This window comes from Marmota monax, unplaced genomic scaffold, assembly GCF_021218885.2.
Source record: "Marmota monax isolate L192 unplaced genomic scaffold, Marmota_monax_Labrador192_F-V1.1 WCK01_AAM20220418_F8-fsc00125, whole genome shotgun sequence".
NCBI classification, from domain to species: Eukaryota; Metazoa; Chordata; class Mammalia; order Rodentia; family Sciuridae; genus Marmota; species Marmota monax.
The window spans coordinates 6,179,837-6,196,948 of NW_026695235.1; the positions used below are offsets into that span (position 1 = coordinate 6,179,837).

Here is a 17,112-nt window from a genome sequence, read left to right on the forward strand (position 1 = left end):
GGCTACTGGACTTCCAGTCTGGGGTCTGTTGGCCCAAGGTTCTTGGGCCTGTGGAGGCAGAAGCACATGGCAGGACAGATCTACTCATTTCATGGCGGGGAGCAAAAAGGAGAAAGGGTTTGGGATACCTCTGTGTCCTCTGGGAAGGCCCCTCATGACCTAAAGACCTCCCAGTAGGCCTCCAGCTCTTAAGTACTGCCCCCCACCCCAGCACCAAGCTGAGGACTGTTACACGTGGGCCTCTGAGGGTCGTTCTAGAGTCAGACATAGCACCTGCGTCCCTGAGCACTGTTTGAACCTCCCCTTGGCATTTGTTGTGGAAGGTGGGATATGAACAGTGTAATTCTCTGTTTAGAGCATCAGTGGCTGGAACAGTTGCTTTAAGGTTCAGGGGAGGACAGACCACTATGGCCCTGTGGTCCCTCTGATTTTGCGACTCCCTGGGAAAGCGGGTCGATCGCTTCTTGTTGTGTCCACAGGGCTAACCCTTAGATTTCAGCTGGTTCTTGTGCAGTCTCTTTGGTGGGAAGTGGAGTTGGGGGGATGCCTTGCAGCGGGCACCAGGTGTCCGTGGTTGAGCAGCAGGTGAATCTTCAGGTCTCCTAGGTAGGGGAGGAGGCCTCTCTGAGGAGCTGACATTTGAGCAGAAACCAAGTAAAGGAAGAAAGAACCATTTGATGCTCCAGGGAAAAGCTTAGCAGGTGGCGGGAACTGCAGAGAGGAGCCCCAAGCTGGGAGGGGTGCTGGGTGCCGGTGGCCTTTTCTTGGAGCCTTTTGGTCCCAGTGGGAGGGCTGTTCTGAGGGAGCCCATCTTGCCTGAGCTCTTTCCTAGGAGCTGTTTTGGGGTGGAGAGAGAGAGCCTTCAGAATTTCCCTCTAGCTCTTCTTTTTTCCTTTTCTTTGGCACTAGAGATTGAACCCACTGAGCCACATCCCCAGTCCTTTTTTTTTAAAATTTTGAGACAAGGTCTCATTAAGTCACTCACTTAGTTGCCGAGGCTAGCCTCAAACTTGCGATGCTCCTGCCTCAGCTTCCTGAGTCGCTGGGATTACAGGTGTGCACCACCATGCCTGGCTTCCTTTTCTTTCTTCCATGCCACTTGCTGTGCCCATAAGCTGACGCACTTGTGTTTGCTCCTGGTTGGTGCTTTCTCACTTGCCTCTGGCCAATGGTCTTGAAGGTTGTAATAAGGGGTTGGGCCCTGTCATGATTTCAGACTAAATGGAGCTTTCTTTTTTATAGAACTCAGTTATCAATCACTCTTTCCCGGATCCTGGCTTCTGAGTCTACGTGTGTCCCACGCTGTGCCAACCCAGTCACAGAGCTCAGTCTCCTCAGTTTCCCAGCAAACCCCCCCCCATTGCCCACAGGTGTTGGTGGTTTTGCATCTTTACTGAAGGGTTCGGAGGGAGGCAGAGCAGGGGTGTCTCTTGTCCTCCACCTCCTCCAGTTTGGTGCTCAGGACCCCTGGGAGTGCCATCGCTTGGCGATTTCTCTTCCTCCATGAGTGGTTAGAGAGGAACAGCAGGGGTGTCTGGGTCCCCCTGCTGAGTCCCTCTGTTGCCTCCTCCTTCCTAGCTGCAGCCTCAGGCTGTGAGCTCCTTTTCTCCTCTTTGGTTACGCGCCTTAGAAGACTCTTTAGCGTTGCATTTAAAAAAAATTAAGATGAAATTCACATAACACAGAGTTAGCCACTTTTAAACTGTGGTAAAATAAAATCAACCACATTAAAGCACACGGTTCAGTAGCATTTAATACATTTAACACATTCATAGCGTTCCACAACCACCACATCAATGTAGTTCCAAAATATTTTGATCACCCCAAAAGAACCCCCCTGCTTATTAAGGATTCACTCCTCATTTCTCTCCCCCTGGGCCCTGGCAACCACCAATCTGATCAGGTGGGTACAGCAGGGCACCAGGAGGTATATAACGAAGGACTGGTACATGCTACAACGTGGATGAATCTTAAAAACATCATGCAATTTCACACGCACGACGTCATTCAATACGTGACCTTTTGTGTCTGGTTTCTATAACTTGGCACAATTTTTCCTTGGAGGTTCATCCACACTGTAGAAGTACCTGAATGTTTTTTGTAGCTTGGGTTCCGTTGTCCTGAGACATCACATTTTGTTTCTCCATTTCTCTGTAGACGGACAAATGGGCTGTTCCCACCTCTTGGCTGTTGTGATAACGCTGCTGTGGGTTCATCAACAGCGCATTCATATTCGAGCGCCTGCTCTCAATCCTCTTGGATATATCCCCAGGAGTAGAACTGTGGGGTCATTATTGCGTTTGAATTAGGACTGTCTTCCTCGACACAGGTTGATACAATCACCTCCTGTGGCTCCTAAGGTTCCTGTCGTCATTTCACGCTTGTCCAGTTCTCCTGCCTGGTCTGCTGGGTGTGCTCCATGGATCCAGCTGCCCGTGGACTGAAGGTGCACGCCTTGAGCGGCGCTGAATTCTGTTTGACCTTGGCCCTCGCACACTGCTCTGGTTTTGTGGTTTGGTCTTTGGGGAGTGAATAAAGTCAGCAGCTGAAATGGAAAGAGGAAATAAGACAGGAAGATTGCTCCTCACGGTGGAGGGGCGGAGGCTGGGTGAACCTGTCATTCTTTCCCTGCCATTGGAATTGGAACCAGCAGAGTAAGTTATGGCTGAGAACAGTGACCGACAGCAGCCCAGGGAGCAGGGAGGGAAGGTGAGTGGCCGTGAGTCTATGCAGAGGGGTCTGGGCTGAGTGTCCACTGCTGACCTAACCTTGAGCTTAAGCAGAGCAGGGCCCACTGGGTCTGGATGGACAGGGTGACTAAGGAACCGGCTGCTCCGGGGCTCCCAAGTCTCCTCCTTGTCCCACTGCCCTCCCTGCTGTGCCCTCATCTCCCCCAGACTCCAGTGACCCCCTGAGCTTTGAGTTAATTCCACTTGCTCTCCAAATGCAGCTTCTGGACTGAGGCCTCCCACGAGTGCCCTTGGGCTGTGTAGCTGCCAGGTGGTGTAAGACCTATTACCTTGACCCCTGACAACCTTGGCACCTGACCCTGTTTCCCCTGTTGCGTCCTTTCCCCTCCACCCTCAGGCACTTGAACTTGCTGAGGCAGCAGACGTTTGTTCCGCAGCGCGGTCAAAGTGGACTTGCCAGCTAGCCAAGGAGCCCCGGTGATTCCTGTCTTCCCTGCTCGCCCCCAGGTAAAATGCAGACCTATAGTTTACTTGTAATTTACCCCGACCCTGCATGTGCAGCAGAGGACGACCTGGGTGAGATCTCTCTAATGAAGGAGTCAGAAGAAAGTATGTCCAAGTTAGTAACAGTCACGTGCTCTGAGAAGTACTGGGAAGGGAGTGGAGAAGAGGCACCAGTTGGTCTACATGATCTCGTGTTCTTCCCTTTCTGGATGTTTTTAATCTTTTCTTTTTCTTTTTTCTTTTGTACCAGGGATTGAACTCAGGGGCAGTGCTGCTTAACCATTGAGACATGACCCCAACCCTTTTTAACATTTTATTTAGAGGCAGGGTCTCACTGAGTTGCTTAGCACCTTCCTTCTGCCTCAGCCTCCCAAGCCACTGAAATTACAGGCATGTGCTACTGCACATGAATAAAGTCAGCAGCTGAAATGGAAAGAAGATGGTGTGTATGTGTGTGTGTGTGTGCATGTGTGCGCTACCAGGGGTTAAATTCAGGGTCTCACACATGCTAGGTGCTCTAACCCTGAGCTACAACCCCAGTACTTTTTATTTTTATTTTGAGACAGGGTCTCTCTAAGTCACTGAGGCTGGCTTCCAGTTTGTGATTCTCCTGCTTCAGAGGCAGGGCTTACAGGCATGCGCCACCATGCCTGGCCTGATATCAGGAAACTTCTCCGGGATGTGTGTTCCTAATTAGAATTAGTTCCTAATTCTATCTGACAATTGTTAGGCCCTTTAAATCTGTAAATTCATGTCTCCTTTCAGTCCTGGGAAGTTTCATTTCATAGTTTTTAGAGATGATTTCTGCTCATGTGTTTCTGTTTCCTCCTCCGAGGATCTCGTATCTGTCAGAGGTTTGGCCTCCTCCCGTGGAGCTCTGGGTCTTTGTCTTCTAGTCCACGGCCCCCTTTTATTTGTATTCAATCTCTGTTATGCTCTGAAACAGTTTCTCTATATTCCAATCCTCTTTATTTTTTAAAAATAAATTTTATTTAAAACTTTAAAATATTTTATTTAAAATCTTATATTTAAGAGCTTTCTAATCTTTTTTTATAGCATCCTATTCTTTTTTTTTTTTTTTAGCTTTTTTTGGTTGTAGATAGACACAGTACCTTTATTTAGTTTTATGTGGTGCTGAGGATCAAACCCACTGCCTCACAGATGCTAAGCAAGCGCTGTACCACTGAGCCACAACCCCAGCCCCCTCACATCCTGTTCTTATGGATGAAATAACAGTGAATGTTTCTGAGATCAGTGAATGGAGACCTGACTTCTCTTCCTTGGACGGTTTCCTCTGGTGTCAGTTTTCTTTTTTGTTGTTTTTTTGTGGCTGATGATTTCCTGAGGAGTGAAGGGGTGAAGTGGGGCCAGGGCTCTGTGGATGTCATCGGGGCTCCTCCAGGGGATACTTCCCTTTTGCAGAGAAAGAGGCAGCTGGTTTTATGACGATGGCCCCCTCCAATGCCAAGAGTCAGGTTTTGTGGTGAGGTGCCAGGGCCTGTGCTCCAGCTGTTTGCTTTATTGCTCTAGAAGAATCTTCCGTGGGTGGGTGGGGGCCATGAACAAGAGGACTCCTGGCACTGGGTTCTCAGTTCCACTCCCTCCCTCCACCTATTTTCGTGATCCTGCTCTTAGAATGTGCCAGGGTCCTAGTACTCCATGCTCACACTCCCTGCTGTGCTTCCCCCCACCCCAGTTTAAAAAAAAAAGATAATGGTGGTCTCTTTTTCTCTCTCTTCTATTTGTAGCACTGGAGATTGAACCCAAAGGTACTCTAGTCCTTTTAATTTATTTAGGTGGTGCTGGGGATTGAACCCAGGGCCTTGTGCACGTGAGGCAAGCACTCTCCCAACTGAGCTGTATCCCCAACCCCTTTTTGTTTTTTATTTTGAGACAGGATCTGGCTAAGTTGCTGAGAATAGCCTCAAACTTACTATCCTCTTGGCTCAATCTCCTGAGTCACAGGAACACAGGTATGTGCCACGACACCCAGCCCACCACCCTGATTTAAAACATTATGTTTTACTAGGCATGGTGGTGCACAGCTGTAATTCCAGCTATTCCGGAGCCTGAGGCAGGAAGATGGCAAGTTCAAGTCCAGCCTGAGCAACATAGCAAGATCCTGTCTCAAAATAAAAATAAAAAGGGCTAGGGTGTAGCTCAGTGGTAGAATGCTTGCCTAGCATGCATGAGACTGTGGGTTCAATCCCTAGTATTGAAAAAAGAATTTCATGAGCTTTCTTTTCAAGAATTAAAAAATTAAGCCAGGTGCAGTGGCACATGTTTGTAATCCCAGCACTCAGGAGACTATGGCAGGAGAATCACAAATTTGAGGTTGACCTCAGCAACTTAGTGAGACTCTGTCTCAAATGAACAATAAAAAGAAAGTATCTTAGTAAGTAAAGCACCCCAGGTTCAATTCCCAGTACAAAAAGAAAAGTTTAAAAGCAGACAGACAAAAACTTGATAACTGTTCTCCCATCCCCTTTGTTGTTGGAATAGGCATTCAAACATATGAACTTAGTCTTACTGTATTGAAAGGAAAACTCTGAATTTAAAGATTGCTTTGGCTGTTTTATGAGAAGGAAGTGAAAGGGTAAACTGTTCAGAATTGTTAGGACCCCTTTAGAATGACCTTCTTTCAATACATCCTTCCATCATTTAAAAATCAGAGTTAATATTGTGTATTTTTCTATTCTTTACTTTTAACTGATTATGTCTTTATTTTTCAGTAGAATTCTATTGTGTAGGATAGAGTTGGGTCTTGTTTTTTGTTTTTCATTCATTTGACAATCTCTGCCTTTTAATTGGTGTATTTAGAGCTTTAACATTTAATGTGATTATTGATATGGTTAGGTTTAAATCAAAAGAATATTTCTTTTTTAAAAAAATTATTTTAAGTTGTAGATGGACACAATACATTTGTTTTATTTATTTTTATGTGGTACTGAGGATTGAACCCAGTGCCCCACATGTGCTGGGCAAATGCTGTACCACTGAGCCCTAACCCCAGCCCAGAACATAACACTTCTAATTTATACATTGTGGTGGCTAATTTTAACTGATAACTTGATTGGATTAGCCTAGAGAACTGGTAAGACATTATTTTTAGGTGTGTCTGTAAGGGGTTTTCTGAGAAGATCGGCATGTGAGCCTAAATGAACTAAATGGGAAGACCTGCCATCAGTTTGGACAGGTATTACTCAATCAGCTGGGGATCAGGACAGAACAGCTGGGTACATGATTGTTTTCCTGTCCCTGGACATCAGAACTCAGATTCTGCAGCATCTGGGCTCCAAGGCTCATTCCTGGACCTTTGAACTTGCATGGAGCCATGCTACTGTCATATCAGGGTCTCTTGCTTGCAGACAGCCTGTCATGGTGAGACAGGGGCAGAGGACAAGTGGTCACCACTGACAGTGAATGATCCCTGGGAGAGACGAGGACTGATTGGCTAATTATCAAAGAAAAGGAAATGGGTTGCTAACACCTCCAGAATGATCCTCCAACACGGAGTTGCTAATGATTACCCACCTGGGCTGCTCTTTTCCTGCCCTTAGGCAGGTGGGGAGGGAGAGGAAACCTGGATCTATAAAAAGGCAAGACACAGCCACCTCCTTCTCTCCCTCACAACTTGCTTTTTGTGCTTGCCTCAGGGTTTCTTGGGTGTTTAATCTTCAACACTGGAGAAAGGAGGATCCCTGATTTCCAAGACTGGAATCCATGGGACTCCTCAGCCTCCATGATTATGTGAGGCAATTCCCCTAAGGCGTCCCTTATATCTTCAAAAAATTCATATATATATATATATATATATATATATATATATATATATATATATTTTTTTTTTTTTCCTGTCTCAGAAGAACCCTGAACAATGTAGCATGTAGCACCTACCAACAGAACTTCAAAATACATGAAGTAAAACTTACAGAACTGGGGCTTGGGTTGCAGCTCAGTGATAGAGCGCTTGCCTAGCATGCGTGAGGCACTGGTTTGGATCCCCAGCACCACGTTTAAAAAAACAACAAAAAAAACCCCTAAATAAACAAAATAACGATATTGTGTCCATCTACAAATAAAAATGTTTAAAAAAACCTTACAGAACTGCAAGAGAAATAGTTCCTCAATTTGTAGTCAGACATTTCTCTCTGTAGTTGATAGAAAGATAGAAAAGCAGATGGACGCCAAAGAACTGAACAACGCAAGACAGAGAAGACTGGCGAAGGAACAGCCTGGGGAGATGGGGAGGACTTGGGAACCCTCGTGCATAGTAGCCTTTGACCTAGGAGGTAGCCATCAGGAAGTAAAGATGGGTAGTGACACAGACGGAGGATTTAGAGAGAAGATGGAGGAAGCCTATTTTCTTTAAATAGGAATGGAAAGGCTTTGCTTTCATTAAAAGAATTTTGTGCACTGAAGACCAGATGGCTTGGCTGTTTTGGAGCACCTAGGATCACACTCCAGAGCTTCTTCCCAGGACCCTGATTTGACCATAACTCTGACTATGTTCTGGGCTGGTGGGGGAATGTCCGTCTCTGCTGTCTACTGCTGACCTTCTGGTGAAACGAGGTGCAGCTTCCACTTAGGAAAAGGGAAGGGCCTTCCTCATATTCCTCCCTTTTGGCTTCCGTCAAGACCTTCCCCTTGTCCAGCAGTGGAAGGGCCTATGGTGACAGGAGGCCTCTTTGACATACAGTATGGTCCTGGGAAGTTCTGTGCCAGTGGATTTTCAAGTTGAACTAAGTCGTACGTAAAACCTGTCAGAGGAGTGGCATGTCTGCTTCTGTAAAGCACAGGACCACACGTTCAGCCATCAATCCCTGGTGAGCAACTACCATGTGCAATGTCACGGGAATAAAAAAGTGACCAGGACGGCCAAGTTCACAGTCTATTGGGGAAAATGGAGAAGCATAGCGTTGAGTTATGAAGAAAATAAAAACAAATAAGAGTCCCAGTTCTAAGTGTCCACCTGGATAGAGGACCACAGAATGAACACACCTGTGGAACTGCTTCCCAGGTCAAGAGGGGGACCCTTGCCACACTCTGCTCCCTTCCAATCACTAACGGAATTACACTAAGTTGCAAACCCCTATCCCCACCTCCATTTGACATGGTCAGCCTTTAAAGATTAGCTGTCCTCCTGGGTGTGGAGTGGTGTCTCATTCTGGCTTTAATCAGATTTGATGGGAAAATAAAGATGCCCGATGGGTAGGTACGTATAGGAGAGGGCCGGGATGTGGAGCTCCCTCCAGCACCTGGCCTCCCCATTCTCCCACCCTCTCCAGTGTCCTGGACCCTCACTGCCTCCAACTCATGATGGGCAGGGCAGTGGGGAGCTCCTCCCCAAGGCAGGCATGGCTCCCGCAGACACCTGTCGAAGCCACTAGACCCAAACTCTCCCGTGTTTTCCTGGCTGTTAAACCCGACCTTCTTGCTCCTTATTATTCTGGTTGGGAAACCTACGGAAATTCTTTATTTTGGAAAAATGCCTGGGATGACTGAAAACATCCCAGACTTCCCCAGAGCTGGAGGGAGCTGATGCTCCAGGCCGGGGCTGGTGGGCAGCCTGGCAGCCGGGAGGGCTCCCCTGTCAATCATTTACCAGTAGCAGCAGGGGAGGGGCTGAGCTTTTAAAGAGAAAGCACCTCAGGTCATGCTGGGCGCCTGGGGTGAGGCCACTGAGTGGGAGGTGAGAGTGAGGAAGAGGCTGGCCACTGGCCTCCCAGAGGCTGGGCCCTCCCTGATTTATGGGGTGACCTCTCCTGGCCTTTTCCAGGCAGGAAATGGGCTGTTTACTAATGCCTTCCCCTCCACACACCTGCGGAAGCCAGTTGGTAGTATTTTAAAATAATTTACTTGAACCAGGTTTCTCTGCTTTCCTTTGGATGGTTGCCCAGTAATTGACTTTGTGCTTTTTGATTAAGAAAATGGCTTAAAATATACAGGGCCTAAGACTACTTCTCTTTGCCTCTCTGTCCCTGTGTCTGTCTGTCTCTCTCACACATACCACCGTGTCTCTTCTTGGGCAAGAAAGGGGTGAGGATGTAAAGGAGATGTGGAGCAGCTTTCTAAAAACTTTTCAGTCTTAATTAAATCTCTTCAACGTTCTCAGCCCCGTCTTGCCCCTGGTTTCTCTGCTTTCTTCCTCCTCGTCCCACAGTGACTGGTCACAGAGCGTCATCGGCTCTCAGTTGCCTGGAGCTGGCTTCCTGCAGGAGTGAGCCATTCTGGCCTCACTGGGCTTAAGGGCCCCTCTGGGGTCTCTCCCGGCTCCCCCCTGACTCCAGTCTTGCAGACAGCGGCACCTGACCTGAAGCCATGAGGTGGGACCTGGTTTCAGGCTCCAAATCCTGGCTCTCCTCTGTCTATACCTCATGTGATGGGCTGTGATGATTTTTGAGTATGTTATAGTTTTCAAAATGTCTCCATTTAGGATGACAGTGGCTGACATGAAAGTAGGATCCTGTGGGAGATTTCGGAGGCCTTTGATTTCAAAAGGCGAAACCCAAGGCTAAGGCCAAAGCCGTTACGGTGGCAGCACTGTCTCAAGAGTGGCTTCCCAGGGACGAGTGGGAAAAGTTATTTTTCCCCCAAGTTGCACATGGCAGAAGAGTCTAAGGCCTATTCGTAGGTGAATGTGAGACTGTCAGGAGGCCCTGGGCTGACATCCCTGAGGTGGAAGAGGGGTTCCCCCAGTTCCAAGCCTAGGGCCTCTGGTAGCACTGGGCCCCTGAGACCTGAGGCAGGAGGAGGGAGCCAGAAAACATGGCAGACTTCAGGCCTCTCTGGATCACAGCCAACTTTGAATTGATTTAGAGAAACAAAGAAATAGCATTTCTTAATCCACGAGGATTGTGGGGTGATTTATGCCTGTAATGATGGTTTCCTGGAAAACAGCTGAGTTGATTTGTGTTTTCTTTTCATTGTCAGGTTTGGAGTTGTGTGTCCTGCTCCCAAAAGCCGACCACGTCCTTGTCAGAAGCGTCTGGGTTACGCCCCCCAGCCCTGAAGTTGTGGCAGAAGCAGCCATCTCCTGGATGGATGTGGCAAATGACAGGCTCAGAGGACCCAGGCGATTGTCCTGGGAGTGAAGGAAGATGGGAAATCGAGAAGGAGGCGGGGGACTGCATTCTCACACCCTGTCACCTGGGGAGGGAACCAAGGTCTCTTGTGGGTCAGCTTCCTATTTAGCTGTCAGGGTGTAGAATAGAAGCCTCTCTGTCACTTCTGGTGTCACCCCTTCCTCTTTCACACCCAGACCTCGCAGTCTGATGTGGCTTTCCTCCAGTCCAGGTAGGTCCCACTCGCTAAAGCCAGGTGGCCCAGGCTCCCAGAGCTGATGGGGGATGTGTGTGACCATGCACAGCGCTCTGGCCATGTGACTTAGGTCACAGCCAGAAAGGACATCAATGCTCCCGGAACAGTCAGGCCCCCCGACTGTCCCAGTAGGTCTCTGTGGAGGAAGGAGCCGTCAACCTGCTCTCTTGCAGCTGGGACCGGTCCCCCCAGAGAAGAAGCCAGAGGAGTCTCCCCGGGGCCCCTGGGGGCAGCAGAGCTCCTAAGCTTCTTGCCGACACCTAGAGAGTCATCGTGCCAGGTGTGCTTCCTTTGTTTTCTCTCCTCACTTTGTGTTCTTCCCGTGGGCTCCTCCTGCTCATGGTAGAAGACAGCATTGTCCCTACTTTGTGATCATGGCAACTCTTTCCTCTGAGAGCGCCCCTTCCCTCCTGCCCTGCCTCGGAGTTTAAGTGGGGATACGGTGACTGGGTTTGTGGGTGTCGCTCAAGCATCTTGTGGCTGAGTTTGAGCCACTGCCCTCTGATTTTCCCATCGTGCACGGTGGTGGCCCCTGCTGGGTGTCCGGCCAGCAGAGCTGGTCGTTGGCACAGCTGGCAGCCCTTGAAACCCCAAGTCCCCCAGGCTCCGGCTGCGATCCCTCGCACCTTAGAGACAGAGCCACATCTGGAAACAAAAGCTGCTGCTGTCCATTTCATAAACAACCTTGTCCCAAGTAAACACCAGGCCAAACTCCGAGTCTCTCTTTATTTAGCTCTTATTAAATCACCACATAAATATGTATAATAAATACAAAAAACAGCAAGGGTTTAAAAAAGTCTTTGGTATACCGAGTTTTCTCCTCTTATTTCTCCCCCTTCCCTGTGTTCCAAGCACATCCCTTAAATACAGAATAACCCAGAAGTAAACTTTGGGCTGGACCCTGCATCCATCAGCTGTCACTCAGGGGGCCCAGCAGCCCTGACAGTGGCCCTCAGGGATGGACGGCCCTGGGGGACTCACACGTAGTCGTTCAGCCTGTAACCGCTGTGGGATGCGGAGGTCACCGAGGGGGCCCGGTTGTCTTTGTAGGCATCTGGTGGCCGGTAGGCGGGTGCGGTGGCAGCAGTGGCAGTGGTGGCCCTGGGCTGGGCCTGGTAGGGCCTGTAGGGTGCCTCCTCCTGGCAGGACAGGCAGAGCAGGGTGCCTCCGATGAGTGACAGGGACGAGGAGATGAAGCCCAGGTACAGGGCCTGCCCGATCTCAAACTTCATGCCGCTGGGCAGCAGCGGGTTGTAGAAGTTTTGCACCACGTCGTTGGTGGTCCAGGAGACGGCCACCATGCAGAGGAGGCCGGCCAGGAGGAAGAGCGACCCTCCGAGCACCGCGAAGGTGGTCTTGGCGGGCGTGCCCTTGGCGCAGCGGGTGCACTTCATGCCCACCACAGCACAAGCGCAGGCCATGCCGGACAGCAGGCAGGAGATGACCATGAGCGCACGGGCCGCCTGCAGGTCACGAGGCAGCGCCAGCAGCGACCGGTAGATCTGGCACTGGTAGATGCCCGTGCTGTGCCACACGCACTCCATCCAGAGCCCCTTCAGGTAGGACACGGCCGTCAGGATGTTGGTGCCCACGTGCGCCGTCCTCCGCCAGTGCGGCAGGATGGTGGTGATGAGCGTGCCCACCATGCCCAGGAAGCTCAGCAGGAAGCCCAGGAGCTGCACAGCTGTGCTGGCCATGGCTGCGGTGCCCGCCTAGCCCTGCCAGGCAGCACCCTGGTGCCCTAGGATCACGCTGCTCCTCAGGCACCTGCAGGCATCCTAATAAAGCCGAGGGAGGCGGGAGGAGGGAGAGAAAGGAAACAGGTTAAATATTATCTCAATGCATTTATTTCTGTCACCGAGACTGGGTTTTCCATAGGCAGTTGGTGTAGCAATTAACATTCTGAAAAACAGTTTCTGACAATTCACTGAGAGGAAGAATAGGCTGCTTTCCCTGGAAAGCCAGAGCTGGGGAGGATGACATCAGGTCTGGGCAGCCCCCTCGGGGACCTCAGGGAAGGGCACTCCAGAGCCCCCTTTTCTGATTTCCTTTTGGACCTGCATGGGAGCACCATGTGTGGGAAGTTCTACCATGTCTCTACCCTCAAGCACTGCTGCAGCACCTGAGTCTCACTTCGTCCTCTGTGGTCAGTAGTGACAGCTGTTACACCAGCAGATCTTATTCACACCAGCCTGGACTGGTATGCTGGTTATGATTAGAAAACAGTCTTGGGCTGCCACAGGATGCAGGGTTTTCTGCAGGGGATGACTTTCCTGTCCACTCAGACACGGAGAGGCTCAGCCCTCCAGGGTGGTCAGATGCTGCCTTCGGGGATCCAGGACAAATGTGATGTGGGGAGGGTGGACTGCTGCCAAGGGGCTGGGCCACCAGGGTCACCAGCTTGTCAGGTGCCGCAGCCAGGGACAGGCCAGTGTTCCCTTCCTCCAGCACAGGCCTCCAGGTCACCCCAGCCTGCCACCCCAGTGAAGACCTTCGGAGGGAAGTTGTCACAAAACCAAGGCTTCTAGCTGGCCTTCAGAGGGGGAATGTGGAACCATTCCAGAGGTTAACATTAAAACATAAACTTCAAAGTTTCAAGATCCAGAACACTCTGTGGTGACAAGAGCCCTGCAGCTGGGTAGTGCCTGGAGTTTCAGGGACCCTTGGAGAGACTGGGAGGAAGGAGGGAGGGAGGGAGGAGGAGAGGGAGGAAGTGGGGAGGGAGGGAGGAGGAGAGGGAGGAAGTGGGGAGGGAGGAGGAGGAGAGGGAGGAAGTGGGGAGGGAGGAGGAGGAGAGGGAGGAAGTGGGGAGGGAGGGAGGGACCAGGGAGGAAAGGAGGCGTCCTGTCCCGGGAAGGAGGCGTGAGGAGGTTCCCCACCTTGTCCCCAGCTGGCCTTTCCTAGGTCCTGCATGAAGTTCTGTCATCCCTCCACTTAGCAGATAGACACACCCTGTCCAGGGGCTGGGGACACCATTCCAGTTCCGGCTGTCCTGTGGTCACTACTGTGGAGGAAGTGGGGTCCAAGCAATGCCCAAGGGGCCATCCTGGTCAGAGCTGCTGCTGGGGGTAACCCCACACCCCGAGCGCAGCTACACCGCCAACCGCCAGCTCATCGGCAGGAGGCCCTGGGAGTGAGACGCTGAGCCCTCCTCAGTCAGACTTTCCAGAACAAGGGGGGCTGCCCAGCAGACCAGCCCTCAAGGCTGTGGAGCTAACGTCAGGCCCCTGGAGACGGAGCCGGGCAGTCGGGCAGCCTTCGGAGACTCTGGGGTCAGCGGAGATTCAGAGAGGCCGGAGCCAGATGCGAGGATCAAACCCACTGAGACAGGACAGATACCAGGGACTGTCCCAGAGCATAGGGGGCAGATGCCAGGTGAAGAGGGGCAAACGCACGTGCAGAGTCCTGCCTGAGGTAACCTGGTTACCTTTACTCCATCAGCGCAGTAAAGTCACCCCCAGGGCTAGAGACGTAGGTACAGGGTACACAATGAAGACACAATGAAGAGCACAGGCGCAACGCAAACCTACCCCTAATGACACGGGTGGTCCCTGCCCGCCCTGTGGAGGTCATAAAAGCTGCATCCTTTGTCTCTATGTAAGTCACCTGGGTGTCCTTGGTGTTGGAAGAACTGGACACAGGCAGTGCCATTTTGAAACACCCTCTATCTTAGACAAGATCACCCCAAGGTCACTCTGACTCAGCCGGCCTCAAACCCCTGACAACACCCCATCATCCTGCCAACTTGAAATAACCCCACCGGTTCCACATAGAACAGTGACCACCCCAAAGAATGGAGGTGACGACCATAAGGACCTCCCTGACCTGACAACCCTCTAGCAATGGCCTAACTGCAAGAATTCCCTCTTCCTCTTGCCCCTACAACTACCCCAGGCTGTGAGTGGGAGACGGTCCAGTCTCCGCCGGGGCCACCTCTACAGCTTTGGCCAGAGTAAACCTGGGCTGCTGCTGAGCTTCCTCTCCCCTCCTCATTTCCTTCATATGGTTCTTTCCTTACACTCGGGGCTTGAGCATAAGAACAAAGTCTTGTTCCTGTTCCAGTGTGTTTTGTCTGACCCCTCTGATGGAGAGCACGGGCACCCTGGTGGGTAACAGGGATGTGGCTGGCACATGCCTGGTAGTCCCCACATCTCCTGAGGCGCCATGCTGCCAACCCTCTTGCACTGAGGAAATTGGGGAGGTGCAGGGGAGGAGCATCCCATGGCCGACCTGACTGGTCCTTGATTTCCTTCCTCCTTTAAACGCTACCTTCCTCAATTATGTAGGCCCCAAGTCAGCGGCTGAGGAGTGGACTCCGGGGCGCTGAATCTCCTCCCCAGATTGTCCCAGAACAGTGACCTTGGTCCTTTTGCAGTGGTTTATGTGGCCAGGGTGACCCACCATCCCATTTTGCTGGGGATGGAGAGGTGGCCCAGGGTGGGGGATTTCCTAAGCAAACAGGCCAGTCCCATGCTCCTCCAGGGAGCCCAGGGGCTGCAGATGTCTCCAAAAGGACCCTGAGATCTCTCCCAGGCCTGCCCAGAGCCACTTTCAGGCTGATGGCCCCACAGGCTGTCCTGGGTCCAGGACATTCTGTGGCCTCTCACTTGTCAAGGTCAATTACCAAGTATACTGATCCTAAAGAATGTGGCATGAAAGCTAAGCCTGTCTGACCCCATTAGGCTGGGCAAGTGGAGCCCAAGTTCAAGGGAGGTCTACATATTTATGGAAAGAGGTGAGGGCTAATTTTAGAAACCATGAGGTTGCTATTTTTAACCTGTGCTATAAGGATTTGTTAATTTAAGAAGTGAGTGTTAATGAACCCCCAACTCCCATCTCCTCTCCCTCCTCAGCAGCAGCTGCTGCAGGCGTCAGGTAATAATTCAACTGCCCGGCAATTGCCTTCACTTTGGGTCATGCAATGAAAAAACAACTTCAATAGAGTGTATCTCCCTGCAAACCGCAGAAAACTCTTCCCTGGCACCCCAGACCCCAAGACCCTGCACCCCTCGGGGCTCTGTGTACAGGGAGGAGCTAGCCCACTCTGGCCTACAGGAGCTGCTGCACTAGGGCTGAACCCGCAGGTCCAGGGCTGTGTTTGGCTTTGCCTGCGGCTACCCTTTCCCCACTGATGTGTGTGGCTAGAGAGATAAGTCCCAAGCAAAAAGCGTTCCAAGGTCAAGTTCCCAAAAGACCTCGATAGGCTGGCTGGGTGGGGCCGAATCTAACAAGACCAGTATCCTGTGGCTCAGCGATGGGGAGCAGGCGTTGGTGCAGGGTTTCTCAGAGGTGCTTCTTGGAATGCTGCCTTTGCAGTTCATCTCACATGAAGGACATAAAAGTCAATTACATTTGAGAAAAGCTGGACCCTGGTAAGACTTTTCATCGTCATAACACGCAAAAACACGCAGCTTTCCTGGGAGTGTTCAAACAAAGTATTTTCTAAATTTATTTGACTAAAGACACCCTCTCATCCCCTTTTCTGAAGAACAACTTGAAGTAAAATTACTGTGGCAAAATCCCTTAGACTTAGGGCTGGGGCGTGGCTCAGCGGTGGAGCGCTTGCCTAGCATGCATGAGGCACTGGGTTCGATCCTCAGCACGGCATAGAGTAAAATAAAGACATTGTGTTCACCTGTAACTAAAAAATAATTTAAAAATCCCTTAGACTTAGAACCTTTATGGAGCCATGGAGGCTGAGGCAGGAGGATCGCAAGTTCAAAGCCAGCCTCAGCAACTTGGAGAGGCTCTAGGTAATTCAGCAAGATCCTTTCTCTAAATAAGATATAAAAAAGGGCTGGGAATGTGGTTCAGTGGTTGAGGGTCTCTGGGTTCAATCCCTGGTACCAAAAAAAAAAAAAGTTTATTGGAGGCAGTAGTGAGACAGAATTGACTTAAAAAATAAAAATAAGAGAATTTGATTTTCAGGAGGACGAGTGAGCGGCAACAGAAGGCCCAGGAGGACGCTCTGACTTGACTTGTCCTCCCTCCAGGGTCAGAAAACCCGGGCTGTAAAGTGATGTGAAAATCTGTGAAGGACAGCTGTGAGAAACCCCAGAGCTACCGTCGGCCCCTTAAACTGGGTCTGGTTTTATGAGCACCGGCTCTGAGGGATGAAGGTTTTTTTCCATATAAATTTTTATGTTGTCTCCTTCCTCTGTAGTCTGTGAGCTACATTTATTTTTAAAGGAAAGAATTAAAGAAAAAAAAAGGCACCCTCCGTGCGGGGGGGGGGGATCCCACACTTTGTTCACCTGCCAGGCGCCTGGACCCCAGCTGTGCAAACCCTGCAGCTTCATCTCCAAGTTAAGCGTCATTTCTACAGCAGTGGCCAGCGGGGACAGCCAGGCCCAGACAAAGGGACAGATGTGCTATGGGACAGTTCTACTTTTTGTGTGTCCAGTGTCCCCAGGCACATCGTCCTGTCTTCTGAAGACCTTCCTCCTGCTCTGTGGGGCATCCGCTCAGCCTCTTTGGCCAGCCACACTTCTTAGAGGGTTGCAGATCATGGGCCCTGGAGGGTGTTTGAATCCCATGCCTCCCTGTCCCTCACAAGTCTCACCTTTGGCTACTTGCAGCTGGCACCTAATCCTTTGCA

At 50.7% G+C, this 17,112-nt stretch overlaps 1 protein-coding gene and 1 long non-coding RNA gene across 5 annotated transcripts in view; one reads left to right on the forward strand and one right to left on the reverse strand.

The window, feature by feature from the left end:
• The first annotated feature begins 1,747 nt into the window (after nucleotides 1-1,747).
• LOC124089178 (uncharacterized) lies at nucleotides 1,748-11,182 on the forward strand. The gene is made up of 3 exons (XR_006850649.2): nucleotides 1,748-2,709; nucleotides 3,088-3,197; nucleotides 10,128-11,182. It is a non-coding gene; the product is annotated as an uncharacterized LOC124089178 (long non-coding RNA).
• Nucleotides 11,183-11,226: 44 nt separating this feature from the next.
• Cldn14 (claudin 14) overlaps nucleotides 11,227-17,112 on the reverse strand; it is a 67,386-nt gene continuing 61,500 nt past the window's right edge. For all 4 annotated transcript variants that reach the window (XM_046439157.2, XM_046439156.2, XM_046439155.2 and 1 more), the window contains one exon: nucleotides 11,227-12,292. In XM_046439157.2, the coding sequence (XP_046295113.1) occupies nucleotides 11,492-12,211 (720 nt within the window). In that variant the 5' untranslated portion in view covers nucleotides 12,212-12,292 and the 3' untranslated portion in view covers nucleotides 11,227-11,491. The remainder of the gene's footprint in view (nucleotides 12,293-17,112) is intronic.